At 40.7% G+C, this 27,699-nt stretch overlaps 1 protein-coding gene across 2 annotated transcripts in view; it reads left to right on the top strand.

Moving 5' to 3' along the window:
* The first annotated feature begins 1,121 nt into the window (after nt 1-1,121).
* The window catches only part of RPTOR (regulatory associated protein of MTOR complex 1), a 162,663-nt gene continuing 136,085 nt past the window's right edge, over nt 1,122-27,699 (top strand). For both annotated transcript variants that reach the window (XM_076354136.1, XM_076354135.1), the window contains exons 1-3: nt 1,122-1,809; nt 16,534-16,636; nt 19,902-19,984. In XM_076354136.1, the coding sequence (XP_076210251.1) occupies nt 1,648-1,809; nt 16,534-16,636; nt 19,902-19,984 (348 nt within the window). In that variant the 5' untranslated portion in view covers nt 1,122-1,647. The remainder of the gene's footprint in view (nt 1,810-16,533; nt 16,637-19,901; nt 19,985-27,699) is intronic.

The following is a 27,699-nucleotide window of genomic DNA, read 5'->3' as shown; positions in this document are numbered from 1 at the left end:
ATACATTTGCTTTTCCTCATTTATAGAGTGAACATAAATCAGACATAATTCTGCTGGAGTCTGTTGTCCGGTTTCACCACTCCCCTGCTCTTTTGCCCCAGTATAAACGACCACACAACTGAAAGCGAAGCAAGGTCCAAGAACCGGCACTATCAGACTAGTACCTGTGCCGCGGCAGGGCGCGTTTGGGGAAACCAGGACACACCAGTGCAATGCCCATGCTGCTCAGAGCCAGGAGCTTGACAGCACAGATTTATTTTTATCTCTTAAGATGAAGATCATCAGAACTGTAATTGTAGGGCAGGGCGGTCTGGAAGGCTCGGTATGTCGTGCGGTCAGTCTTGTGCTGCTTTAAGTGATGGAAACCTAAGTCACGTTGATTTTTTTTGTGTGTATTCATTTTTCGGCACCCCTAAGGTAATCAATGAACTTGTCCCTTCAGCGTTGCAGGAGGGAAAATGCCTGGAGGAAACGATGACATCGCATCCTACGGCTCCCAGTGAAGAAGCCCGTGGTGGACGTGCAGCTTGGCGGGGCGGTTAAAATGAGGAGCAGACGGCATGGACGAAATCTTGCCCTTTTGGTCTCTGCGTGCAGCAGTGCAGCACTTTCAGCCCCCAGCTCGGGACAGACAAGCCCGCCGCCCCCCCGGCCCCGGGGCTGCTGCGGCTCAGTCCCTCGCCCTCCGACCCGAGCAGCCTCTCGGGCGCACTCGGGCTGGGATCCCCGCGGGTGCCTGTTCTGCTCTTGAAAGGCCTTTTCCCCCCACGCAGCCCCAAACCTGCCCAGTCTGTGGTGCCCCCCCACCCCGGGCGGCCCTCTTGGACGGGCCGTCACTGCGCACCGCCGACATCTTGGGGCCACGCACGGCAGGGGAAGGGCCGGGCGAGCCGGGGACCTTCACCCGGGCGGTCCCCGCCCGCTCGGAGGAGGGCGGCCTGTTTTAAGCCCTGCGGCTGCCGGGGCGGGGGGGCTCCGGGAAGGCTCCCGGGGTCGCCCGGCCCGCGCTAGGCCCGGGACAGGCCGCGCTGTAACCATGGTAACCGCGGCTGGACCGCGCCGGCCCGGCTTGTCCCACGCGGCGGCCCGTAGCGCGGTGCATTGTGGGCTGGGGGAAGATGGCCGCCTCCTTGATGCGGTGGTGAGAGGAGTCGGGCTCTCCGGCGCCGCAGGACGAGTCTCCCCTTCTCCTCCCGCCTCCCGCCCGCTCCCGGTCCGCAGCTCGCCGATCCGCTCTCGGCCCGCCGGTGTGCGAGGGAGCTGGGAGCCGCGATGGGCCGGGCGCGGCTCCCGCCGCAGAGAGTGCAGGGCCCGCGGGGCTAGAGGCGCGAGTGGAGGCCCGGGGCCCGGTCCCCACCGGCACCTCGGCCCTCCGCGGGGCCGGGAGGCGCCGCCTTTCTCGGAGCCCGGACGGGGCTGCTGTCTGCGGGCGGCGGCGGCGGAGGAGAGTCGCCAGGTGGAAGGCGCTGCTTCCCCCGGGCTCGTCCTTACCTGCACACCTGGGAGAGGAGCCTCCCTCTGCCCTTGCCCCGTCCTCCCCCCCGCCAGCCCGCCTCTGGGCCTCCATCTGCCGGCGGGATCCCTGGGGCCCCGCTGCGTGCTGGGCTGGAGACTGCTGCTCACTTGTTGCCTGGCACTTCCCCTCTGATGGAGTCTGAGATGCTGCAGTCGCCTCTTCTGGGGCTTGGGGAGGAGGATGAGTCTGACCTGACTGACTGGAACTTGCCTCTGGCCTTTATGAAGAAAAGGCATTGCGAGAAGATCGAAGGCTCCAAGTCTTTGGCTCAGAGCTGGAGGATGAAGGACCGGGTAATGCTCAAGGGCAGGATGGGTTTTGGAGGAGGAGTGGGGGTGACAGTTGGTGAAAAGGGAGGAGTAAGTGCTCAGAGGGCTGCTGTACTTCAAGCAGCAGTCTGCTTTCAGATGAAACGCTGGGTATTTGATCTGATAGTCTAACCTGCCTTTAGTTTGTGTGCCTGTCATACAGTATTAGGGGAAGCAAACGTGCAGATGGGTCAAAAGTACTAATTCCAAGCTGATGGTAATACATTCTTTGAGTAGGTCCCGCATTTAAGCTCTTTAAATGAAATTTGGGTACTTGGTGTTTTTCAGGAAAGACAATAAAATTAATGAGGTATTAAAGAGCTCTCTGGATCAGCAGGTTAATGATGCAAGTACAAGGTGCGATAAATGTAGTCATTACAGTTGTCTAGTGGTGAAGATGCAGGGAAGCTTTGTGGTTTTGAAGTTTGCCACCAGTATGTTATGTGGAATATAAAATTAAGGCATTCTTTGTGTGTGTGGAAACTGAGATTATGTGATTTGGGGGGCAGAAAATAGTTACTAGATGAAGCACTTACTGTATTAAAACAAGGTGCTTCTCTTTTGTTTGAAAATATGTTGCATATTAAACTGATAAAGCCAAGTGTGTCAAAGACAGATCCCTGCCAGGGTGTCTTGAATCCTGTGTTGCGTCTATGTCCCAACTTAAATGTTTAAGTTAAAAGCAAACAAACAAAGCACCTAAGAAATGCCATGGATAATTAGCTCCCCTCATTCTGTTCTTGGAGTCTGCTTTGGGTTACAGGATTCCTTAGGTCTCAAAGTTGTTTCAGCCGTAACTTTGTGTTTATGAATATGTATGAGGTTTCTTTGGTGACCAAGTTTCTGTTATGTTTATGACCCCTCTTGTAATACTATGAATAACTTGGGAACTGCTGTTGAAACTCCATCCTGTAATTTCTTCCCGGAGGCATTATGATCAGGCATGAGGATGCTATACATGAGTCTAAATGTTCCTAGAGGGGTGTTCACCTAAATGGTTATAGTTCTCGGAAGTTCTGGGGAAGGCTCGGGCTGAACCAGAATTATTTGACTGAGTAGAATCATGTACTGGGAACTTGACTTGGCAGATCATTAATGGATTGAATTGAGGTTTTTTGGGATATAATTTAAATGAGCCACAGAACACAAAGTTTTGTGGTATGTCTTCTTTAAAGGGTTTTGGCAAAGAAGAGATTTTTCTCTAGTAGACTGTGGAGGTGTGATGAGCTTGCTTGTCTATTTTAGTGGTTCCTCTGCCTTCCTGCGAAGCTTCCTGTTCACTTATTTCCTGATCTGCAAAGTTGTCTTTTTCTAAATTGGGAATGACATTGACTTGATCAAGATAATCAACAGGTTGTACAGCATAGGCATGAGTAAAGTGGTAGTAATCAGCTCTCTTCTCTGTATTTGTTGTTAAACGTTTCACATGCGTGTTACAACCAAAGAGACTAATTTCAAAGAAGACGAGAGCAGTGGTTACAGTGATCATCACAGCCCGGTTCCTACCGTCCTTACTCCTGTGGAGTTGCAGTTTCTTCTTCTAAGAGTCCTCTCTGCTGCGAATGGCGTGCTTTTCACGAAGTAGTGTGCTGCTTGGTGTGAATGAGCTTAGCGAAATCAGGCCCTGACTCATTCTCCAAGATATTGAGTCTTATTTTTGTAAATGAAGAAAATAAGAGCAAATCTGAAATTTTCTGTTTAGTCCTTCTGTTTTCACTGTCAGTTTGAATCAAATAACTCTTCTTTGTATCGGGATCAGTGATGCTGCTCATATGTCGTTTGTATCTGGACAGCTTTATCAGGTATTTTTGGACAAACTTGCCGTTGTGTATAATTTCCTTTTGCTTAAGAACAGGGTAATAGGAATATATAGAAAGCACATAAAGACATCTGAGAGAGGAAGAGAAGCTGACTTGAGAATGCTCAATCTCATTACTTTTAAATCTTAACAGTTATTTCGCATGTCTTGTATTTTATTCAACTTTTTAGCTATCATCGGATGTCTCCTTAGCATTTGATGTGATATAACACACTTACCAGAACTTCAAATGGTGAAGGAAGGGGTCTGAAGATGGGGTGTTTAGAATTCTGTATGGAAAATGACGTTTGTTAAAGATTTTCCCCCAGCTAACTCAAGTTAGGTTAATCCTGTGACGTAGCTCATAAAATCATATAATCTGGTTTGACCTTGTGTTACATGAACTAGCTTGCTAGTTCATGCTGCTGTTGTTTTCACGTAGACCAACTGAAAATGGCAGCTTAATGGGTTTGTCCAGAAAACCAATCACCTTAATAAAAATGCAGGAGCTCGAGATTTGTGGGGTTTTTATTATGAAGCATTTTGGAATAACAGTGTGAGGGAAGATACACAGTAATCTGTCAGCCTTCACTGTCAGGAAGTATACCGACCTTTTGTTGACACCACCACCACCACCCCCCCCCTTTTTCTGATCTCTGGCATTATAAATTAATTATTCCTCTCATCTTCTTGTTTTAGCTGTCTTCAGAAAGTTTCCTCTCTTTCTTTTTTCTTGCTTTAGAGCGTTATTCCCCAGTGATCAGAATTTTGTGTTGCAGCCATGCTTGTTTTGGTCAGCATTCAAGGCCTCTGATGTCTGCCTATAGCTGCTAATCAAATTAAAAGCAACGCGTAGTCACTTCCCTTCAGTCTCAATCTGACTGTGGGTCTGTTGCGTTCCCAGTTTGCTTTACTTTCCTTTTCTTGTCTCTTGCCTCCTTTTTCCACAAGCCAGGTCTGATTGACTTCAGATGTGCTCTTATCTTCGAGATGCTGTTGAAAGAGATTTTCTTGAGGGCTGGAGGGGATATACCTCTTGGTGTGAGTTGAGAGTGTGGAAAGCATTCCATTATTTTGAATTTGATAAATTAACTTGTCAGAGCTTAGGATGGGAACCATTATCTGTATTTAAACACACCAGCCTATCTCTAAATCAAAAAATTCTCAAAGGTTAACCAAAACAAGTCTCTATTTGCCTGAGTTGCAGGTAAATCTGTGGCATTTTTTCCCTGTGAATCATGAAAAAACACAGGCAGTGGTGGATTTTGCCCTTATTTATCGTCTTAAGTAGTCCTAGGGAGTGATCGTAGCTTTACTATAGTTATAGGAAATGATTCACTAAGATTTGGGAATGGAATGACTCTTTTTTTAATCTTGCTTCATTGCTCTAAAAAACCCCAGAGTTTATATGAACCTGAAGGTTCTTTAGAAGGCAGGACTCTAATAAGAGGGAAGAATCTAATAAGAAAAGTAATGAGTGGTAAATCTAGATAAAATAACTGAACATTCACTTGCTTCCCCTCCCCCCCCCCCCCCCCCCCCCCCCTTATCCAGACAGACTGCTCTGAAAACATTTAATCCTTCATCTCCTGCTTTCATGGACTACATATGCCATCAAAGTGACACTGCTTTGATCTATTATTTATTTAAAGAATATTTTTAACACAAGAGGGTTGGAATTATGCTTTGTGTATTGAATTAAATCTCTCAGCTTCAGTAGCAACCAAATCATGAAACTTGATTTAAATAAAAAGATTTCAAATACACCAGGTTTTACTGACAAGCTGCTACTAAATTCAGAATATTTAAATTAAGATTTGCTGTATTTATATTGATTTCTAAGATAAGCGGAGAGCAACAAAGCTGGTTGTAATGGTGTTACTTTAACATTTTTTTTTCCTGCTGCCTCATAACTTGCTGAGTGAGAATTACATCCTCTTTTTATGAGAAGAGGAATACACAATTAGGTTTCTATGGAAATGCAGATTAAAGCAGGACCGCATACAAATGCGCTTAATTCAGACAAGCAGAGTTTACCTGCCTGCATGGTAAATGTTTCATGTGTCAAAGGAAATTAATGAAGGACAGCAGCATTGGAGGTTTGTGCACATCATTTCAGCTTGAAATAGTTATTTCAATCTAAGGAAGCTTTCCAGGCACTCTTGTAACGGACGTGGCTTGGCTACTGCTTGCTCTGAAAGCGCTGGAGGCTCATCTCCCCCCTCTTCTAAATCTAGTTTAGTGTGTTTCTTGTGAGCTGAAATGAGGCAGCAGGAATCTTGTGGGGGGAGAGGGTGGGAGTTTGTGTTTTGGCAGCAGCCTTCACCTTAGTTTGACTTATTCCATCTTAAATGTTTGTTTTCTGTTTGCTTATGCATGATCACAGACTATCGACTGTGTTCATGTTTAGGAAACTCATAACCCAGTATGTAGTCTGGGAGCTAACCCAAATGATATGTCGTTTCCGTTCTTCCCCTGGTATGAAGATAAACTCTTAGGAAGACTGGCGTGGAGCACTTTGCTTTGATGCTATAGTGTGGCCCTGAGAACTGGTGATGGTGTGAATCTCTCTCTCTTCTAGGTCAGTGGTTGAAATCCATTTTAGTTCGATAGTTACTGAAAGTGGCAATTGCTGTCCAGTGAGGTGTGTGAATTGAGTGGTAGCACAGGGCACCTGCTAGTTTACAAATGTCTTTAAAAACAAAACAAAGAACCCCAGCTTCTCCCCGAACCGAACCCCCTGCTGTAAGTAATGAGCACTGTCATCTAAGTTATAGATTTATATCTTCTCTTACCTAGAACAAAGATCACTTTTTGAATTAAGATGGTTGTGTATTGATTGGATAGAGTTGGGAAGTTTGCGCTCTATCTACCACTACCTACAAATGTTTTTATGTCTAAGCAGAGAGAGGACTTTGATTAACAGCTCTGAAGAGCATAGCTAGTCACATATTTTGAAAGAAAAAGATCTTAACTTTATACACCAGTAGGAAACACTGAAGTCTTCAGCTCGGTCAATCTCTTTCTCATCCTATGAATTTTCTCACTTCAGCTGAGATCTAGGGGATGTAAAATGAATATTATTTGGTAGTTACTGGCAGTGCAGTCCGTACTTCCCGTGAACACTCTACTTAATCTTTTCCAATACCACAGCTGTTGTGTCAACTTTAATGAGACCATGCTAATGGTAGGACAATCATGTGGTAATTTAGTATTTTGCTATGGAGGGCATTAGGCTTTAACTTCTGTTGTATACTTAGTTAGCTTAGGTGGAGGATTAAGAGAACTCCATTAGTTTATGTAATTTCTTATACTGAACATATCCAGGATTTGATTTTTCATAATATTGTTGTGAGGACTTTTTGCAAGATAATAAGTAATTTTTTGTGATGGTTGAACATAGGGAGTAAATGCGAATTCGTACATTTGTGAATTTGTGAATTTTTACTTCTACCAGTTAGGTGGGAAAGAAAATAGTTTTTGTAAATCTAGAATTTTAATGGCTTAATATACAGAAATGTCCAGGAGTCTTATTCCCTTAAATAGCTCCCTGAGAGTGCTTCATTGTAATTACATTTGCAATACGAGTAATAAGTGATAGAAGTGCAGTGTAATGTGTAGGAAAGGAGCTGACAACATTATCACGTACAGAGATAATTTTAGAGTGGGGAGAGACTTCACCATTAGCAATTGGAATGACAGAAAATAACTTTATCTGTGTTTCTCCATTCAAAAAATGCAATGAGAGAATACTTATTATATATATGTGCTTTATTTTTTGTCTTGGGAGACTGGTGTTGCTGCGCTACTGAGCATATGGTATTTAGAGAGGAGTTAGGCAGTTATTGTTACTTAAAATCAACGTATATGTTGTAGTGGCTGATTACCCTCCTTCCCCCCAGCATGTTTGTAGAAACTTGAAAGGCCTGTGAATAGCAGACAACGAAAACAATATACACCTTGAAAGATATACATAAGTGCTGGACTATTATTGCAAATTGCATACTTGAATTAAAAAATATTTATCATTGTATGAGGCTTTTCCTCCAATTTCTCAAGTGCGGCAAATGTTAATAAACATTGGTAGAACCCTAGTGCAGTGGTAAATTGCCAGATGGTGGCGGGCTGCTTCGCATGAAGCTCTTACGGAGAAAACTGTGAAACATCTGTTCTGCTGACAGCTACCACTTCTTTATTTTGGCATTGTGTATGTTTCGATAGTTGAGAGGCTGAAGGTTATGTGAACGTTTTAGAAATGCTTTGTTAATGCTTCTCTGGTTCTTACATTTCTTCTCTCTGCCTTTGTGTAGATAGAGAAATTCAAGGGCACCAGGCTTCCTTGGAGTTTCATTTTTGTTTGTCTCCATGGGTTATGTAGGTTTTCTGGGAAGTTTTGGGGTTTTGGTTGTGCTTGACTCTCTGAGATGTTGTTTTAATTGGCTTGCTGCTGGGCTGATCTTCTACCCTTGAACGTTTCCAAAGGTGACTGTTAGCCCAGTGTGGCCATGGATAACTGAGGGAGGCTATTGATTGTTCTCTGTGCCTCATAGCTTTAACTGGCATTTCCAAGTAAATTTGGTAGACCCAAGATGTTTGTCTTGCTCTTCTATTCTTCTATAAAGAATGTGCTTTAGATAAATTATCTAATGAAATACTTAACAAAACCAGATTCCCGTTAATGGCATTCTTTAATACAAAGCTGTGATGTGGGATACAATAGGTGGCAGATGGGCTCAGGGCCTGAAGAGTTCCTTTTTACCTTTTTGCCTCAGTGGTTCTATCAGTGACACCTTCACCAGTATTTTTACTTCTGTATTTGTATTTATTTATTTATTCTTGCTGTGTTGTGGCAGGGCAATCTACAGCCGGAGTAGCTTTTGTTGGGTAGGGGATGAGAGCGGCAGCGTAATTCGTGCTGTACTCTGCAGAACAGTGCCTCAGAGGCGTGCAGAATAGTCTATGGTAAAAGCGAGGACGTGAGTCATTCCATCCCTCTCAGTGCAGCCTGCCGTCTGGATGGAGCTCTGCATTCGTGGCTGCCCCTCTGCATGACTTCCCTGTAGTCTGACAAAGCCTCAAGAAGGGGCGCAGTCTACGGCATGGTTTGCTCTGAGAAGCTTGATTGTCTTCCCTCAGTGATTCCTCCTCTCTCTCCCATTCTTCCACAGCACATCAGCAGTAAGAAATTTAAAGCCCTTGAAGTGGTCAGGTGGTTGAGCCTTATTAAGCAGGGGAACAGTATTCTGTACCGTATGGCTCTCAAATACAACCAAACATCTTCATCTTTATGTTCCTGACACTTCAGCTGAAATTATGGACTTGATCTTGTCCTTATAATTTTTTCCTACTTGCTCCTGTAAGCTCAGGAAACTTCCTATTTTAAAAAGTTACTTTAATTTAGTGAAGTTGGATGTAGCTCAGGGACTCCGCTTAAAGGGGACAGTGTGATTCCTGATCAAATATATGTCGTATAGACTGTAGTATTGACTTGTTAAAGATCTAAAAATGTCTTCCAGGAATAATTTAAAATACTAGTTTGTAAGGAAGATCTGAAGATGAGGAAGTAAGTCAATGCTTAGGAAGATGGACACCTTTTTAAAGATAGCGCTAGACAGGAGGGGGAATGTGGTGGAATGATGAAAAGAAGCCTGTACAGAATGCAAAGCAGGTAGAGAGTTGTGCTGAGGTGAGAAGGAAAGCCGTTGTCGCAGATCAAATGAGGAATAACATCTAGAAAATGCCTCTTGTTGATTCTTTTTGCATATTATATAAAGAAAGCAAAGACCATAGAAGTAAAATATTTGCTTCCTATTATTTTTCATTATTCATAAGAAATGATTGGCAGGGACAAGAAAACACCATTTTGGTTATATGCATCTAAGCAGTGGTTTAAAGGCAGTATTTTGATGCTTTGCTATGGCAGAGTCGATCAGCCTACTTGACTTTGTAGTTTTTAATCTTAAGAGCAGTTCTGTCATGCATGATTACCTTTGATCTCCAAGGGCACCTTCAGGGGCTGAGGTCGCTGTGCCATAGCATGTCAATTGGTACTATTCCCTGTCAGACAGAGAAGATGCACGCTGTTCTCAGAGCAAGTAAATAGAAAGTGTATATCTTGGGTATTGATTGACAGTAGTAATTCATCTACAAGTGTAAGCAGCGCTTATAAAGTAAATAGTGAAGCCAGCAGTTAAAAGTCTGTTTTAGGAGGAGCTGTGTTAGCATTACTGACTGCTCTTGAACTGTGTGTAGTAGCTGCATTCACTGGCTAAGTGAACATGTTGGACATAATAAACCTCTGAAGAAAATTCATAGTATTATTGCAGAATACAGAGGTTAGAAAAGGAAAACAAACACTAAGGAGGAGTTGATCTAGGAATCTACTGCATGCTGTCGCAGCAGTCACAGCAAGAACCGACCTTTTGGGCTACAGATGGCTGAAGACTACCTGCAGAGGTGTTGAATTATTAATGTTAACTTGAAGTAGTTCTTTGCATTCTACTATTTTTATCGCTGTGGAGAAGCACACTGAGATTTTTTTTTTCCATAACAATTTACTTCTCTTAGACTTTATATAAAAAACTTCCTTGAAACGGAAAGCTCTTCCTTTTTAGACGTTTCACCTTGCAGATGTTACAGGGGAGCTGAAGAGGACTGGCACATCTCTCTTCTTTTGGTATTTGACCTGCTAAAGGAAAGATAGATTAAAAAAGAAGAGCAACACTTGATTCTCAATCTTCTTATACAGTGTGGTGCGAAATGAATGTAGAAGGGTACCAAATTAGAGCTTGATGGTGTGACTGCTCAAAGGGCAATGCGTCAAACAGACTCCACTTCTGCAGCAAGGATCTATATTCCTTCTTCCTGTTCGCTGGGTAGAGATGTGTCATGTACATGTAGGATACGTTCTGTCTGAGTCACTCCCTTCAGAAACCTTTCTTTGTTTTTGTGTGCAGTTGTGTGATCAAGTGGACCAGGAAGGTCAAGGTTTTGTCTGCCTGTTCAAAATTTTCAGCCTTTTCACCAGCTGATTTGCAAACTGGCGTTCCTCTGTGGTGTGTTTTGTGCCTAAGCCCTGGAAATGATGCCTGTGCTGTTAGAGAGCACCCAGACAAGGTGTTGCCACTTGTCACCTCTTAGCTGGGAGCCTGAAATGGGAAGTTGCCAGAGAGTTCAGGATGCCCATCTCCTCCTGTGGCTGATCTGCCATGAATCCTGTCACCCCCAAAAGAACCCCACTCTGGTTAAGCATGCAGCTTGCAGCAAGAGGCCACCTTGTTGTGAGAAAGCCTGCCAGGTGTGAGTGCAACGTATAAAAGCTTCCCTGAGCCTTGGGAAAGAGAAAAGATGACCTTCTGGGTGTTGCAGAATGATCTGTAACTGAAACTCCAAACAGAGAACAATGTTTCGTGTTGCTAAATATTGCTGTTACTGCTCAGTGTTTAGAGAACTCCTTGTTGAAGTATTTAATGGCATGTCTCTAAAACAGTTAACATTTTAGAGTTATCTGTGGAACACCTAGCTGGTTTTTCCTTTTGGTTGAGAAGCTTGTACTAAATCTATCTAAATGTATATAAAGAAAAATGTCCAAAAAAAAGTCCTTGGGAAGGGAATGAATTTACTGAACAAGCAGGCGGAATTGAGCCTGCTGGCCAATGAAGATTCCCAAATGAGACGGATATGAGAATTTCTCAGTCTGGAAATCTGTTCCAGTATTTGTATTTAATGCTGATAAGTTCACCCTCAGCTCTGTAAAAATAATGTAGCAGCATATATTTTATGTTTAATGCTGACTTAATCTTGTGTTTGTATTAACTCACTGAAGCAATTTTAACTTATTGGCATAAAACCAGGCAGGTTTATAACGGTTGAGTGTTCATCTGTGTAATGTTTAAACAGAAAGTTTTCAGCTTGAAAATTGCAGTGTAGAAATAAAATATTTATGGGTTTTAAAATGTCCATTCTGAAATGTTATGTGAAGGTCTTACCACAGAATGTAAAATTTCTCATAAATTGATTGACTGATTTGTTCTTGGTATTACTTGAACTAGAAGATAAAACAGTTACATGACAGCTCTTAGTTGCTAACCCTGTTCTTAGCCTATAACAAATCTTTAGCAACTGATGAAATGGGGTGTCTCACTTGCAGTCTGGACTGGAATTACTTTCAGGTATGCTACAATAGGATAAGTTGGGCTCCCTGTGATGATAAAACTTCAGGTTTTCAATCAAAACCATTCTTATGAAGATAATGTAATGTTTTTCTTTCTAGCTGAAAATAACTGTAGAAATTGCACTAATTTTGGTTTGAGATACCTGTGGGTGATGTTACACTCTCTCATCTGCAAATCTGTTTTGTCTCAAAATGAAATGAGGCGAATTAAAAATATTTTACAAGTTCTCTGATCTTCAGTATAATATGTAAATTTTAACGTCAGATGCTTTAATAAGCATCTTCTCTTTTGAATAGACACAGAACTACCTCTGTTCACTTACTCCCATTTCTGATGGATTTGGGGTTTGAATTCAATGCCATTACTTCTCAGGAAGAGCTTTTTGACCGAGTGGATTTTGCAATTTAAGTATTGCAGGTTCTGACCCAGAGTTATTAAATCATTTTAAATTGAATGCAATACAAAGTTGTGAATTGTATCCAATTTTTTAAATTTTTTTTTTTACATACAAATTACACTCTATAGAGAAGAGTCCACAGTAAGAGCGTCTATGGTTTTGATCCTGAGCCTTTGCTGAGAAAGCATTTTGGATATGGGTTTTCCTAGAAGCTTGCCAAATATTCTTATGCTTAATTTTCTAATTCTAACAAAAATCCATTGATATGTATTCCGGTGGATATATTCTTGAAATGTAGAAAGGAAAATTTCCACTGTCTTAATGACAGTTGAGAATGTCCTAGTACTTCTTGTATTAAGAAGCTTTAAATATGCTACGAAGTTTCTGGTAGTATGTTCCAAAACAGTTTGGAAATGTGAAAAGCATTATTCGGTTTCTTGGGCTCAGGTTTTCTTTTGATCTGTAATGATTCAACATCATAGATGGATGTTGAGTAGGAGTCAGAGGGGCGTATGAGAGCGCTGTAATTCTTACTGAAGATGTGCTTTTTATTAGCAGAACACACAGTCGTGAAGTATAATACTTTACGTCCGTTGTGGGGAGGTAGGCAGAGGGGAAATAACCCCATTTGTCTTTGGGATCAGTTAGACTGTTACTTTTCATTACCGGTTTTCTGTCTGTTTTCAAAGAGAAATGCTTATATAACACAGAACTTGGGAATAGAAAATAAATATCAGCCTGCTCAGCATAAGTCACAGATCAGACATTACTAGTAAACTATTGAAAAATAAGTTGGTATTAGACCACAAATGGGAAACAATAGATAAATGACACAGAAAAGATTGTTTGGCAGGATACTTTCTCTTGAAAGAATGATTTGTATGGTTTCACTTTAGTTAAAGGTATTTTGCCCTGTAGTTTTCTTTGTTTCCTTCTGGGTTTTTAGTGCCTGTTCACCAGCGTGTGAATACTTCTAGGGATGTTTGTGTTCTTTAACACCCTGCAGCACCATGTTCTTTCTGAGGCTGCGTGAACGGGAGGTGTCCTTGTGTGCAGGTTAAAGCTCAGTCAATGCAAGCAGTTCAGTAATGGTCAGATGTTTTGTGGTTGTGTGGGGGTTTTGGGGGTTTTGTTTTGTTTTGTTTTTTCTTTTTTTTTTTTTCCTTCTCCCAGATTGTACTGTTGAGCACTAATATTCTCAACAGATGTGCATAGTTGGTACATAACAGTTCTATGCTGCTTGAAATAGTAAAGGGTTACCTATTTAAGATCTTCTGTTAAATGTGATTCATTTCTTTTCTTTGCCTAGTGCATAGGTGGGTCAAGCTAAAAGTCTCAACAGGAACTGTGTGCCTCATACTGGTTTAAGCATATTCGATGGGTTTTGGGAAAGGGATGGCAGGAAAAGATGACACTAAATAATAATCTTGAAAGGTGTTGCTTTCTAAATGAAATTCTTTCCTTATCTTTTGTTATCTTCTCAAAAGGAATAGAAAGGTTTTAAATTGCATGTTGTAATAAGTATTTATTGCAATATCGAATTAACGTGATGGTTTTCATTGGTGCAGTAGTCAATACTGTACGTGAAATAGGTGAGCAGAAAGAAAGCCAGGTGCACTCGCTGAGGAAAAATAAGGCACTGAAGTATTGGGTGCCAGACATCTGTTTTACTGGGTAGAAAGCACTTAAAAATCTGTCCCTTAGGTTTTAAGACTAAAGGGAACTATTTTCATCCATTGCCACTTATGTACAGCAGCCTGCATCATGTATGAGCTAATCTGTTCACAGAGCCCAGTGGTTGATGTCCTGGTAACTGAAGGTGCATGGAGCTTCCAGGTCGTCTCTGATCACTTTTAAAAATCAGGCCATTTTTATACAATTTTTTTTACTGGATGAATTGAAAAATTAAAAATTTTGGAACTATTCTTCCTTTTACTAGTGCTGGGTATTATTTTGTTACCTTGAAAATCATAGAATCATTTAGGTTGGAAAAGACCCTTAAGATCGAGTCCAACCGTAAACCTAACACTGCCAAGTCCACCACTAAACCATGTCCCTAAGCGCCACGTCTACATGTCTTTTAAACACCTCCAGGGATGGTGACTCAACCACGTCCCTGGGCAGCCTGTTCCAATGCTTGACAACCCTTTTGGTGAAGGAATTTTTCCTAATATCCAATCTAAACCTCCCCTGGTGCAATTTTGGGCCGTATCCTCAATGTATCTATTTCCTGAAAATGACTCCTAGTGTAGCGGTACGCAGTTCTCAAGCCGGGGAAGAAGTCTTGTGTCCTTTTGTGGGGGTCACAGATTCTCCGTGTGTGGTTTGGATCGGTCAATACTTGGATGCTGAAGTAACTTTGTTCACAGGAAGTGCACCCAGTTAAAAAATGTCATGTGTGCCTGTTACATTTGTAAATATGTTGGTTTTTCGTTGCAGCTGTTGTAGGATGTTTTTTATTGGAGTTATTGTAGTGAACCACCAGTGAGACCTTTGTGCTGGGTTCTGGAAAACCAGGGTGGCAGTTGCCCTGTGTCCGGCTGAAATTATTTTCTAAACAAAGCAAAAAATGAGAGGGAAGGGTAAGATGTGTGTGAGCAACGTGAAAAGTGTCAACAGTTGCTGGCACAATTTATTTTTGAGGGTAGCAGTTTGGCGTTGATAAAATAAGTGAAGGAAAGCGAGGGGAAAAGAGAGATGAAGGCGAAAGATAAGAGAAGCAGATAGAGGGGGAGGAGGATGGAAAAGTCTTCTGGGGGAGAGGAATGAATCAGGTTGGTTGTCAGCACAGACGTCTGCTCTCCATCGGGAGCCCCCGGGTTTGGTTGCAGGCACCCGAGCCTTGGTGGTGTTGCCTCAGGGCATCTTGACTGCTCTCAGCTTTGGAGGACCAAGCTGAGTCTTGCAGCTGATCCTCACTTTGCCAGTAACTATACTTTTACTATGTATTGTTCTTAATTTTGATAAAGTACTCTTAGTGCATGTGTACTTAGTGCTAAACTTCAGCGGTGGACCTTTTCACCCGATCTATGTGCACTCCTTTGGGAACCCTTGTGAAATGCCAGTGAGAGAATCCCCATTCAGACTTTTGTTTTCAGCTGTATTCTGGAAAGTGCTGCTTCCTCCTTGTTAACTCACAGGGAGGAGTAACTCCTGCATGATTGCAGGGTTTTGTTAGCAAGAACATAGTCTGGGATGAAGCCATTAACCAGATTTCTTGCTGATTTTTTTACTCCGGGTTCCCCATCATGGACATGGGAGTGAGCGGACGCTGCAGAATTTCTGTCCTGATGTAGAGCCTGTCCCCACTTCTTGGTGTGAATAGTGTCTCTCTGCTGCAGTTTCTAGTTTCTTTATAAATTATACATTGGTGTGGCTCTAGCTTTTTCTGTAAGTGTGGGGTTTGGAATTTTTTTTGCTTTTTGCCTGCTGTTCTGAATTGTAACGAGCACCCTGGGGAAGTGGAGATGCGGGTGGCCTTGCTTCAGACAAGCAAGGGAGTGCTGAACACTTGATGGAAGTACCGTAAGCCACGTTACTTCTTTTGTTTTCCTTCTCTGGTTTAGGTATTGGGATGAGGGAGTTTTAGAAAAGAGCATAAAGATGTGAAATAATAATTTTCAAGCAATATTTTTAACTGGCCGTAGTGCTTAGTCATTGGTTTAATGCAGCTTTTCGGTCACAGGTAAGGTATCAATAAGTTTGGATTTTATATGTTCGTGGTGCCCCTTGTGGCTACAGAAGCCTGTCTAAATGTCAGTTCTACAGGGCTGATACTGAAGCAGAAGCTATAGGCAAGACCAGGAAGGGGAGCCAAGTGATGATTTGTCCTAAAATAGGAATATCCAGGATAATGAACATGTGAAGAAAACAAAATAAAAAAAATAGACTAAACATTTTGTTATGGTTTGGTTGGTCACTTGGGAGTTTTTCCCTTGTAATGCTTTTAGTTTTAATATTAGAGAGGACATACTATATTCTAATATTGATTGGGGCCCTGAATAGCATATTCTCATGTTTTAATAATCTGTTTCAGTTGGACAATGACTAATTTGAGTAGCAGAAGTCCAGTGATATCCATTTCCATGCTCTATAAAAGAAGAATGGGCTCTGGAAATAAAATAGTAACGTAAAATCTAAGTACTGTTCCATTTAAAAAAAAAAAAAAAAAAAAAAAAAAAAAAAAAGTCATGCCTTGCTTAAAATAGTCTGTGTTAAAGAGCACATAAAAAAGCTTTGTTGAAACCCTTCAAAAGTTATAGTAGTGGTAAAATTTCAACACAAGTGAAAATCGATTTTGTTTCTACACTAAGTAAGCATTTTATTATCTGTCTTTGCAGATGAAGACTGTTAGTGTTGCCTTAGTTTTGTGCCTAAATGTCGGTGTGGACCCTCCTGATGTGGTGAAAACAACTCCCTGTGCCCGTCTGGAGTGTTGGATCGGTAAGTCTTGAGAACTTCCAAGCTCCAGCTAACTCTATTAGCTTTATAAATACTGAGTTGTAGCATGTATAGTAATCTTAAAGTTGTGTGTTTCCTGGACTTAAAACTAGGGTGAACAAAAGAAAAATCTGGCATCTGATTTCACTGTGCCTGTATGAGTTAATTAAGTGTCCAGCAGTGACTGCTGCCATAGGTCCTCTCTCCTGCTTTATTCTAAAATGAGATAGCTTTATTTTAAAATGAGATAGCATGGAGGAAAAAAGCTGTTAATTAGCTACTTAGCCTTCTCTTATTTGTTGTGGATTTATAAATATCTAAGGAAATCTCTGAGCAGTAACATCTTTAGAGTACTGTGATTTGCAAAAGGTTTAAAATTACCCTGCATCATACAACAGAGAAATAAGTTTTTATAAAATGCATGGACTTTACTGCATGTTGAGGTGACCACTCTGGGGCTATTTTAATTGGGATAATGAATTCAGAAGACCTGGAATTATTCCCAAGGATGTCTTGCCAGCAGTTCCAACACATGAGCTTGCTACTTTGATGCAGTGTTGGACTAAATTCTTAGGTTTTTGTTAAGAAATGAAACGTTCCCTTGGTTTTGGAGATCAAGTCTGATTATCAAGATGAGACAAATTTGAAGTAATATTACACAAGGTATTTCCTTCTAAGACAGCTTTCTAGGAGAGATTTGTTTTTTATCTAGGAATTGAAAATGTTGTGTCTTCAGCAAGTAACATGCAGAGCACTGTAATCCTAAACTCCGGGGCTTATGATGGGCTGCAGAAGCAAATTAATCATTACACAAACTGAATTTCTTTAAAAACTTTCAGAACGTCTCGTTTCTAACATTGCCTTACCTGCTTTATGAATCATAGCATCTCATTTTTTTTTTTAACCTAAAAATGCTGATGACTTCAAAGCAGTTAAAAAGCCATGAGCATGCACTAACAAATACATCTATTCAGTGGAGAGAACAGCTCTCATTTCTCATTGATACACGAGGAGAAAGCAAAGAGAATGTGGAGCATTGCAGAGTCATTAAAATAAAGTTATTGGTGATCATCAACAAAGAGAATTTTGAATGCAGTTTTTTAATTAAATTTTTAGTGAGTATATATACACAGGTACTCATTTCAATTTCTAGCCAGCTTTAAATTTCTGAAAAAGGTAATTGCAAAAATATCTGCTGTGTTTTCTTCTTCTATACAACAGTCTCAAGAGAAGCTAATGGTGTGTATTGTGGAAATATAATGTCTTTGCCAGATGTGCAAGAAAGTGTGGAAATCATTTTGGTGCAACTGCTGCTATTGACAACTGAGCTGAGATCACCAGCTTGTGAACTCTGGTAACAAATGGCCATCCAAGCCGCAGACAAAAGCCGGCTGCAGTTCTCACTGTACCTTCCAGATGCACCCTTAGAACATCTGAAGTGTTTTGTTTTTCTCCAGAATTAAGCCTTAGCTGACATCTGTGCTACAGTGTCAACCTGGCACCGTTTAAGGCACGGAGAGCTTCATGCCGTGATTTTACCGACGGTATCTTGGCCTATGTATCTGCAGGCCTTTGCTAGCCTTGTATATACACTCAACAAGGGAGGCTGAAAGCTCATGTGATGACTGTGGTGGCATGAGCTATATTTAGGAAAATAATTTGTTTCCATTGTTTGGCTCTTGGAATGGCACCAGTGTACTTTATTTTTGTATAAAGGGTATTGTTAATAACGCTAATTACTCTGAAGGCGCTCCGGAGTCTACAAACTACATTCCTCTGCTGTCAAAGTGCATGTGAAGTATTTTTAATTTCTTTTTCTGAAGTTCAGTTTGGTCCTTTTGAAGGACGCAGGAAAAAAAATCTGATGTTTATGCTTTTTTTTTTTGTTTTTTTAATTTGAGCAGTAGCTAGTGGCCTATTAACTAACAAAAGGTGTTATGAGGCAGTGTGAATACTTTTGGGGGATTACTGTTCAACATCTCGAGGGTATCTGCTCGAAACTCGCCTTAAATAGCAAGGGGACTGTTGCAGTTGAGAGCAACAAAGACTGCTGCAGTAAATCGAGATGTTTCTAAAAGGTATGTCAGTGAGTGCTGAAACTGCAGGGTCTGTAGTGGGGAGTGGGTGCTTGTTCCGTCCCGGTGACGGCTCTGGCGAGGCTTCTGGAACAACAGCTGCAGCTGAGCCAAAGATGGTAGACGGGCTTCTTGAAGTCTGAGCAGACAATTTACTACTGTTTTGTGTTTGTTTTGGAAAAATGTAAACAGTATACTCACATTACCTTAAATCTTTCTACAAAAGTATACTAAAATTTAAATAAGATCCTAGCTTTTATTCATTTAAGAAAAAAACCTCATAAAATCCTGCTTTCATCCTACTTTATTATATTTTTTTTCTAACAGTACAAGGTAGAATATCTGTAAAGATTTAAAAAAAAAAACTTAATTGATTTGGTTAAATGCTTTTAAAATAATTTATATTAAATTGCAAAATATTGGCTTCTAGTTTTTTTGAAACTTGTTAATAGCGTCGATTATATGGCCGTGGTTTTTGAATAAAGCACATAAGCTGAAATTGTGTTGGTATGTATGGATGGTGGTAATTATCTAGTGATAAAATTAACTTCTTAAAAATCACAAATGGCATATAATCTCTGAAGCAGTAAGCAATAGCAGTAAATGAAGCAGGATTTTGCATTCATCAAGAAAAAATATTTATCATCAAATATTTAACCAATTTAATTTTTTTCATTATTTACTATAGAAACCTTTTTTCAATATTAAAAGAAACAAATGTAATGCCTCTCCTGTCCTTCAAAACAATTGTATTTATTACCTTAGTGAGAGAAATCTTCCAAATTTGACAGTCTTTAATGGTATTTAATTTGTACTTGAGCGAAGAATTGGGGATAACTTTTGGGAATTGCACCCAAGTAAATTCTGTGAAGAATGTAATGTCTATGAATTTGAAATTGAATGCATGAAAGGAACCTGCATTAAAATATCATTAAACGATCTTTCTTGCAGGCAGAACACTGGAGAGGGAAAGTGTGGAAAGCTTTTAGCTTCTTTCTTCTGCAAAGGGGGGGTGGTGTTCATGCTTTGATGTAGACTTTGCCCTCCCAGGTTGTAGATCTGGATTTTACGGAAACATAATGTGGAGAAGCTCAAGGTTTAAATGCACATGGAATTGGAAATAATTTCTGCCTCTGGTCAAGCTGAGTGATTCAGTTGTGGTCAAAAATACTCATTTGTATTATATTTCCTAGATCCTCTGTCAATGGGTCCTCAGAAAGCTCTGGAAACCATTGGTGCAAATTTACAGAAGCAGTATGAAAACTGGCAGCCAAGAGTAAGTATTCCTTGGGCTTTCCCTCTGCAGCTATAGATATGATACTGCTTTGTGATGACATTCAACCTAGACTGAAAACTCAGATACGTGTCTACTACGAGGCATGGTGGTCTTGCAGCATTTGTTGCTTCCTTCATCCATCAGTGTGAATAAGTTCTTGCAAGCTGTCAAACTTGGTAGCTTTCTAGCTGATGCCCCTCTTGGCTAGCACTTTCTTCGATCACGTCTTGGGTATTTGTTTAAAGTACTAAGTCCTACAGTGATTTTTTTTTTAAATTTAGGTTCCTCTGACTGTATTGTATTTTTGAGATGTTCTGAAGCTTTTCATTCTGAGTTTATAGTTTCTTCTGTTGTAAAAATGTGTTTCGCCTCAGCTGGTTCAAAAACTATGTGTCCCAGCACTCATCAGTACTGTTTTTTATCCTTTGGAACAAATGAATGTTGTACAGTTAGTAGCTGAGGAAGGCTTTTGGTTTTGTTGTAAAACATAATTTCAGAGCTTTGGTAACCGCTAATTCTAACTAAAGTATAATGCATGTATAAGTTTTTGAAAATGAATGTTTTGGATAGTAGCAACACAAAGCAGGAGTTAAAGAAACATGCAGGCAACTGACTATTTCCTGTTTTGTAACATCTCTCACGTTGGGGAAGTGTGTTGCTTCTGGATGTTTCAATGTCTGTAGTTTCGTGTGTCTCAGTAAATAAACTACAGAAAGATCTAAAGAATGAAATTTGAAGTCGGCAGCGTTTTCCAAATAGGTACAAAACCTGAACTGTAGAATCATCTTCACTGTTAATATTCCCCAGTACGTTCATGCCCGTATCTGTATGCTCTAGGCAGTTTGGGTCAAAATATTCCTCTGCAAAGTACCTGCACTATTGACTACTAAATCATAAATTTATCATTATAAGCATGTAATGTGTAACCCAAACAGAAATAGTAACTTCACTGAATGAACCTACCTGTAGATTTGCTTTAATTTTTTTTTTTCCTTATGATGTGGCATGCATACTAACCCAGTCTTCATTTTTTTAAGGAGACATTGTTTCTTCTCTTCCTTTTAGATGGTATTCAGTAATAATAATAATGTGTGTTTTCTGTTTCTAACATTGCTCACTACCTCATTTAATGTGTAAATAATCTACTGAGTGTCTCTGTAATGTCTGTTGGTATATAGTTTAAGAGTATGGACTGCAACTGGAAAAGTTACTGGTACTTTCCTGTCCTCTGTATAGGATGACTGGTTGAGAAGGCCTTTGTGTTAGCAGTGCCCTTAGGTATTTTTAACCAGTCCTTCTATTTAAACTGTGATGGGTTACATTCATTTACTTGTTTCTTTATAATTTATAAAATCAGTAAAGATAGATTGCCACTGCTGATGTTTTGTTCGGGTCTGGAACCTAGAAGCTCTGAACATCCCTGTCCCTACAGGTAGATAAAGAACTTGGAGTTTTTGTTCTTTCTTCCCCCGCCAAGTCTTCCATTCCTTCATGAAGGACTAATACCTTCAGATAAAGGACAGGTGGCTTTGAGATTATCTTTGCAGTAGTAAATGTAAACTTTTCTTTTGCCAGATACTGCTGAGAATCTTTCTTACCAAAAAAAGGGTTGTTGGCATGTGTGTTGTTAAAGGCTGCCAGTGAAGTAGTTTGTTGTATGCATTCCAAGTCCCTCCTTGACTTTCTAATTCAAACTTGATGGAAATAATATTATATTCAGAGCAATTTGAATGTAAATACAGTTCATACCGGTTCTTTACCTCTTGCCTTTGTGTGATACTTCTCTGCTCCCTTATTCAGGGTTGACTGACTAGAACCGAGTTTATCATTCAGTAAAAGCTGAATGTATTACCTGAAGGAGACTTACTGTTTTTAGTGGTGAAATGTTTAGATTACTAAATCTGTGGATAATTGTCTGTGGGTATGCTTTTTTATGAAGTGTTTTGTGAGTATGTTTATATGAGAAGGACTTGTCATGAAGCATATATGGTATATATTTAAGACGAGAATTTACTTTTGTGTTTTTCCTCTTGGTACATTGACAATTCTTTTCATCTCTCTCTAGCAGCCCAAGAATTTGGCAGAAAATCCAAATAGTATCTGAAATCAAGTAGGAGAGTAAAACATCTTGATGTAAATGTGAAAACAAACCTTTTTCTCTGCTCTTTAATAACGGAGTCTATATTACTGAGGAATGAGGGACAGGCGTCTAGAAGCAGTAGGTACCCTGTGTGGGCCGACCTCACGCTGCCTTGTAGAGTTTGCACAAAACATGAGGCAATTACTGAGCTCGGATGTTTGTGTGCAAGGTGCCTGGTTCTTAACAGTAAATCACAGCCCTTTGAAACATTGCAAAGCTAAACACGTACCATTTTATTGCACTCTACAGGGCTCTTGAGTTTTCTGCAGTAATAAAGAGAAGTTGATGTGCCATCTGCAATAAAACAATAGGAACATTATTGAATTTCCTAGACCTTTCATATAAATACTAATCCATCTAGTTTTGTCTATTTCTCAGTGTTTTGGAATGGTTGAAGAATTGATGGAAGGAAGACAATTTGGGGAAGACTAGGCAGTCTGAAAAAAAGACCAAATCATTAAAATCTTCTGAAATAGCCAATATTACTGGGCTGTCAGTGTGGGTCCTTACACTAGGAAATGCCTGTCATCGATATCTTGTTGTGAATGCACAAATGGTGCTAATTACTGGTAAATGGATCATGTCAGTAATAAATGCTGTTTGAAAAGTCCTGTGACATCACTACCAGTGCAGTCCTTGTCTGCTTATAATTGTAGGATGTTGTTCAAATGCATGCCCGTTTTTGTTAAATACAAATAGCTTAGGTGAAAAAGCTTTAAAAGGGGTATGCATGAAAATTCTTTGTTTCTGGAAGCTCCCAGGCTGCACAGCTGATGCATATTTCCTTCCAGGTCTTATTGAGCCCCTTTCTAAATAATTTATCAGCTTGCCATTGCTTGAAGTATTTGTTCTGATTAAATTGAAGACTTTGCTTTATTGTTGTGTAGCTACATAAATTTGTGTGCTGCGGGAATAAAAAAAACCACTTCGGCCGTTGTTTATCTGCAAAATACTGCAGTTAAACAATATTCAGCTATTTCATTGTAATTCTCAAATGAAAATTTTACTGGGGGGAGAGAGTAGGAGATGACAAAGCTGTAGGCTTTCTCTCTCTTTATAAAGAATTTTCTGAACAAGTAAGTTCTTGCAATTCAGTGCAAAGATAATTTAGGTGCTAGTGAAAAAGTGGAAAGCAAAAAAAGACAGCTCTTTTCTAATATTCCCTTGGGTCATGGGGTTTGAGTTTCACTGGGCATGGAGGGGGTTAAACCTGAGGGTAATCTGGAAAGCAGGCTCAATTACAGGGGATAAGAGGGGTTGCTTAAGCAGCTGAGAATGAAAGGAGAAAAAGGTAGTGAAAGTTAAGAGCACAGGACCCCATAATGCCCAGCCTAAGTGGAGGTGGGGAACCTTCCCTGTGAGTGCTCTTCTGGTGTTTGGGGGAATCTGCAGCCTGAGGGATTAGGGAATCTCTGGTGGAGCTGGGCAAAACTGGGGCTTGCCTGTCACAGGGCCTGGATTAAAAGGTTTGGCAGGCAGTGTCAGGAGAACACCATGAAAAAGGAGAGCCTTTAGCTGAGACAGCACATTATATCACTTTAATTGCCCAAAATAAAATGCTTTAAATTTCTATTGGAGATTCTTCACATGGTCTGTATTTAAAATATTTAGATAAGAAATTGATCACATTGAAATGGTATTTTTCTGCTTCTGGTCTTCATTTATTACCCTTTGCAGAATACTGCCTGTGTTAGGTACAACATTGTAGTAAGTGACCAGTGAGAGCGCTCGTTGGCTAGTGCTGGCAGTAAGTAGCAAATATTTTCCCTGTTGTTTGCATGCAAATTTAGTTTTCTTGGCAGCATTGCATTGTTATGGCATTCAAAAGGCAGGAACTTTCCTTAGTTTAAAAAGTCAAACAGACTTTGTTTGAAAATAGGAATAATAGGCTGCGAATTCTGAATGCTGCTGCAGTGAGATGGTTTATGGAGATGCAGTAGCTAGTGAGGATTTTTATGAGCAGAAGTTACTGTTACTTAAGTCCCAGTTTACATCCATTTATCAGCAGAGCCTGGGACTTGGGTTGTTTACTGTGACATTCTGCAGAGCTGGAGCAGAGGGGTTAGCGGAGAGGATGAAGGTGTTACTTGGCTTTCTACTGCTCCTCTGCACAGCACACTGTTCCTTTTCTTGTGGACTGGTTTGAGAGAGCACGTTTTTCTGCATCCTCTTGGCTGGAGCGCTCTGAACTGGGCTACAGTACTTGAAAAGCACCGGTTACCCCGTGTGAAATGATCATTGTGTGCAGTATTCTGCAGAATGCTATGAGATGAGGTTGATCTGTGATAGCTGGCTTCATTCTTAGAAAGGTGCCAGACTTTTTCTTGCCCCCCCCTGTAATTACTTGGCTTCTAGCCTTCCCTAGACAATAAAATTTCCTTCGTTTCCATTCCTGTGTATACGCCTTTGAGAATGGGACTGTGTAGCCAAAGGTAGAACTGTAGGTTGAATGATACACAGTTTACGTAATTCAAGATCTGGTATCAAGTAGTCTGGAGCATATGCTTATTAAATTTGCATGAAATTATAGATTTTTTTTTTTTCTTTTTGTTGGCTATGGCTTTTGACCAGTTTCTTTCTTTAACTCTAAACTGACCAGAAAATTCACAGGACTTTTTCTTCCTTTCTCTCATCTCACTCAATAATTTTGTCGCTTCTGTTGTGATTTCTGCTAGTCCGAATGAATCCCAATGGCACTCCTACACCAGCTGGTTTTTGCAATACCGTTCTTTATTCTCTGACAGAAACTTTCCCAGTGCTGCCACTGGAAGGTCAAAAACTGCTGTTCATAACTCTTCCTGAGTAGAGGTGAGGTTAAGAAAGCTGTCTCAGAGACACTTACATTCCTCCATTGCTCATGAAGTGCATTCTTAACAGTGGAGGAGCGGGACCTTGTCTCAGTGAAAAGTAATGTTTTGGGTTTTTTAAAATCTTCCTTCTCCTGAGAGTTTGTGCCCCGTGGTGGTCTTTGCACAGCCAGCTGTGAGACCACTGAAAAACAGATGTTTGTATGTCCCTTGGGTGTGGTGGTTTGGTAAGGCTTCCTTTTTTTTTTCTTTTTTTTTTTTTTTTAAATTGTAGTCTTGCAGCACACAGGAGCCCTGGTCATGGAGGAGGGTTTGGTTGAGCCAGGTGCTGTACAGATGAAATGGAAACCACTGCTGCACAGCTCGCAGTCTGAAATAAGACTGATGCAAACAAATGGGAGAGTACAAAGAGACAGTAAAATAATAGCAGTCAGTGTGATAGGGTCTTAGCATAAGAGAAGCCTGACTCTAAACATGCTGGTAGGTGTTACAGCATGGTACAATATAGAAATAAGAAGCAAGTGGTTATAGGGGAGTTTTGAAAGTGCAATCACCAGGTGGAAGAGAAGATACTGAGGGAAATAGGTTTGGAACAGACCAGAGTATAGGATTGTAGGTAAATTTGGTTTGCACGTGAGATTACTGAAAGAAATAAGGTTTGGAAGGTGCAAAGAAGAGGAGCGATGGTAGAGCTGGAGGAGAGGCTATCTAGAGAGTAATTACAAAACAGCACGGTCTTCAAGCAGAAGCAATATGTAATTGGCACGTTCACAAGATCCGTCAAAGAACCTTGACAGCCTTGCTGCCAAGCAAAGCCGAGGGCTGGAGTGGAACTGTTATCCTTTTAAGCTGGACTGTGACAGAAAATAAAGCTTTAGTTATGGTACATAAGAGTTGAGGACCATGGATGGGTTAGAAGAAAAGGAAAGTTGCGTTCTCTGCTATATTTAAGGTCGACTTTGGTCTGACGTCTTATTTTGCTGTGTACAGAGGTTTCAGGGGAGGGGGAAAGAGCTCTGGAGACCCTTGCAGCAATTTGAGTATTTGTTGCCCATTGAAGCCAGTTGCAGTGGCACAATGTTCAAGCCTCTGTGTCTTTAAACAAGCCATCTCGCCGCTGAAGGGAGCGGGCGTTGGGCCCTGGTCTTCGAGAGATTTGGAAATGAGCCAGTGAAGGTGCAGAGTGCGAAGCACTCTGAGCTGTTCTGAGATCCTACAAAACTGTTTTAGTGGGATCTTGCTTTTGTATAGAGACCTTTACTTCAAGTTGAAGGTCAATTCTTCTATGGAATTTGGGATTTTTTACATCCTCTGGTAAGTAACTTAATGGAATGTGAGACGTTTGTGCCTCCCTGTAAGATTTAACCACAGCAAGGTCTGTAATTTGTCATCTGTGCAACGTCTATTTCCCTCACTCCCCCTCCTGTCCTTTCAGGCTAGTAGCTCTAGGGCTTCTGTACCTCCCCTTGCGATAACCAACACCAGCAAAGCCAAAGAGCTTTAAACACTACATCCCAAAGAATGTTTTTCCCCTTACACCCACTTGCCTAAATAAAACAAAGTCAATTACAGTATTGATTTTTCTAATTCAAGTGCTACACTGTTGTCTCCCTTTTTCTTCTCTCCACTTCCTCCTTTTTTGCTAAGGCAGTCATCTTCGCTATTTTGATTGTCGAATCGAATTAACTGTGCGTATTTCATTATAGCTCCACCTGAACGGACATCACTGGAGTGAAGGAGACCTATGAGCTATGAAGGGAGATGAAAATCCTAGATAGGGGAAGGACTAGAGAGATCTAGAAGGCAAGATTAAATAAACTTTTAGAAAACCTTTGGGAAGGGTGGCTTGAAAGCAAATACAAATGATATTTGAGAATGCCGGCATCTGTAGCTTCCCTAGTCACTGAGGATGGTGTGTTAATGACAGTGTGGACACTGTCACACAGCAATTTTGCTTCTGTTCCTTATGCAGTTCTCTTCTTGATGCTCCATTACTTACATTAGTGTCACTTTATTAAGAGACAGGCAGTAACATATCTGAACTCATTAGTCTGGCAGATCTAGGCATGTTTTAGGTCTTTCCAGCCCATTTAATTTACGTGGTTGTACCCATTTTTTCACCCAGTTCAAAGAGGTGACATAATCAAGGAGGAGTGACTGCAGCAATCTTTTATTGAAGTGGGCCCAAGGGAACTGAGAAGCTTGGTACTAATCCCAAATAGGCATGCCTGTTCCTTTTATGTATGGCATTAATAGAAACATTAGTTAGTTAAACTAGGGCTATATATTATCTTTTCCCCCAAGTTCTTGATGCCAGGTTGAGACTCTCAGCAGTATGTATGTCCCATTGTGCTTAACTATGCAGGTTTTTAAATAAAGGTTTTTCCTTTTTTTTTTTTTTTTTTCCTAATCCAAGATCATATGGGGTGTGATGCCTCTTGCAGCTTGCATCCACCAGTGAGTGATGGTCTCTGAGGAGACATCTCATATGATACGGATAGATGATTTTTGTGGCAAGCCTTCAAGGAAACAGTGATGCTTTTCTGATCAAATGAGGCTGCTTCTTTCTCTCTTCTAGTCTGCTTCCCAATAGTTTTCTCTTAATTTCAAAGGAAGTACAGCCAAGATACTTGAAACAGATAATTTAAAGCCTCTACCTTTTTGTGCATGTTTTCTGTTGTTGATGCTGTTGTTTCCCTCATTAGATATCTCTGGGCTTTGATACGGTTTCTGAGGTTTCATTGCTTGCATTGCTTCCTTCTGCCTAA

Source organism: Aptenodytes patagonicus, chromosome 16, assembly GCF_965638725.1.
Source record: "Aptenodytes patagonicus chromosome 16, bAptPat1.pri.cur, whole genome shotgun sequence".
Lineage (NCBI taxonomy): Eukaryota > Metazoa > Chordata > Aves > Sphenisciformes > Spheniscidae > Aptenodytes > Aptenodytes patagonicus.
The sequence above is the reverse complement of the archived record's forward strand: the minus strand, read 5'-3'. Positions and strand labels throughout refer to the sequence as shown.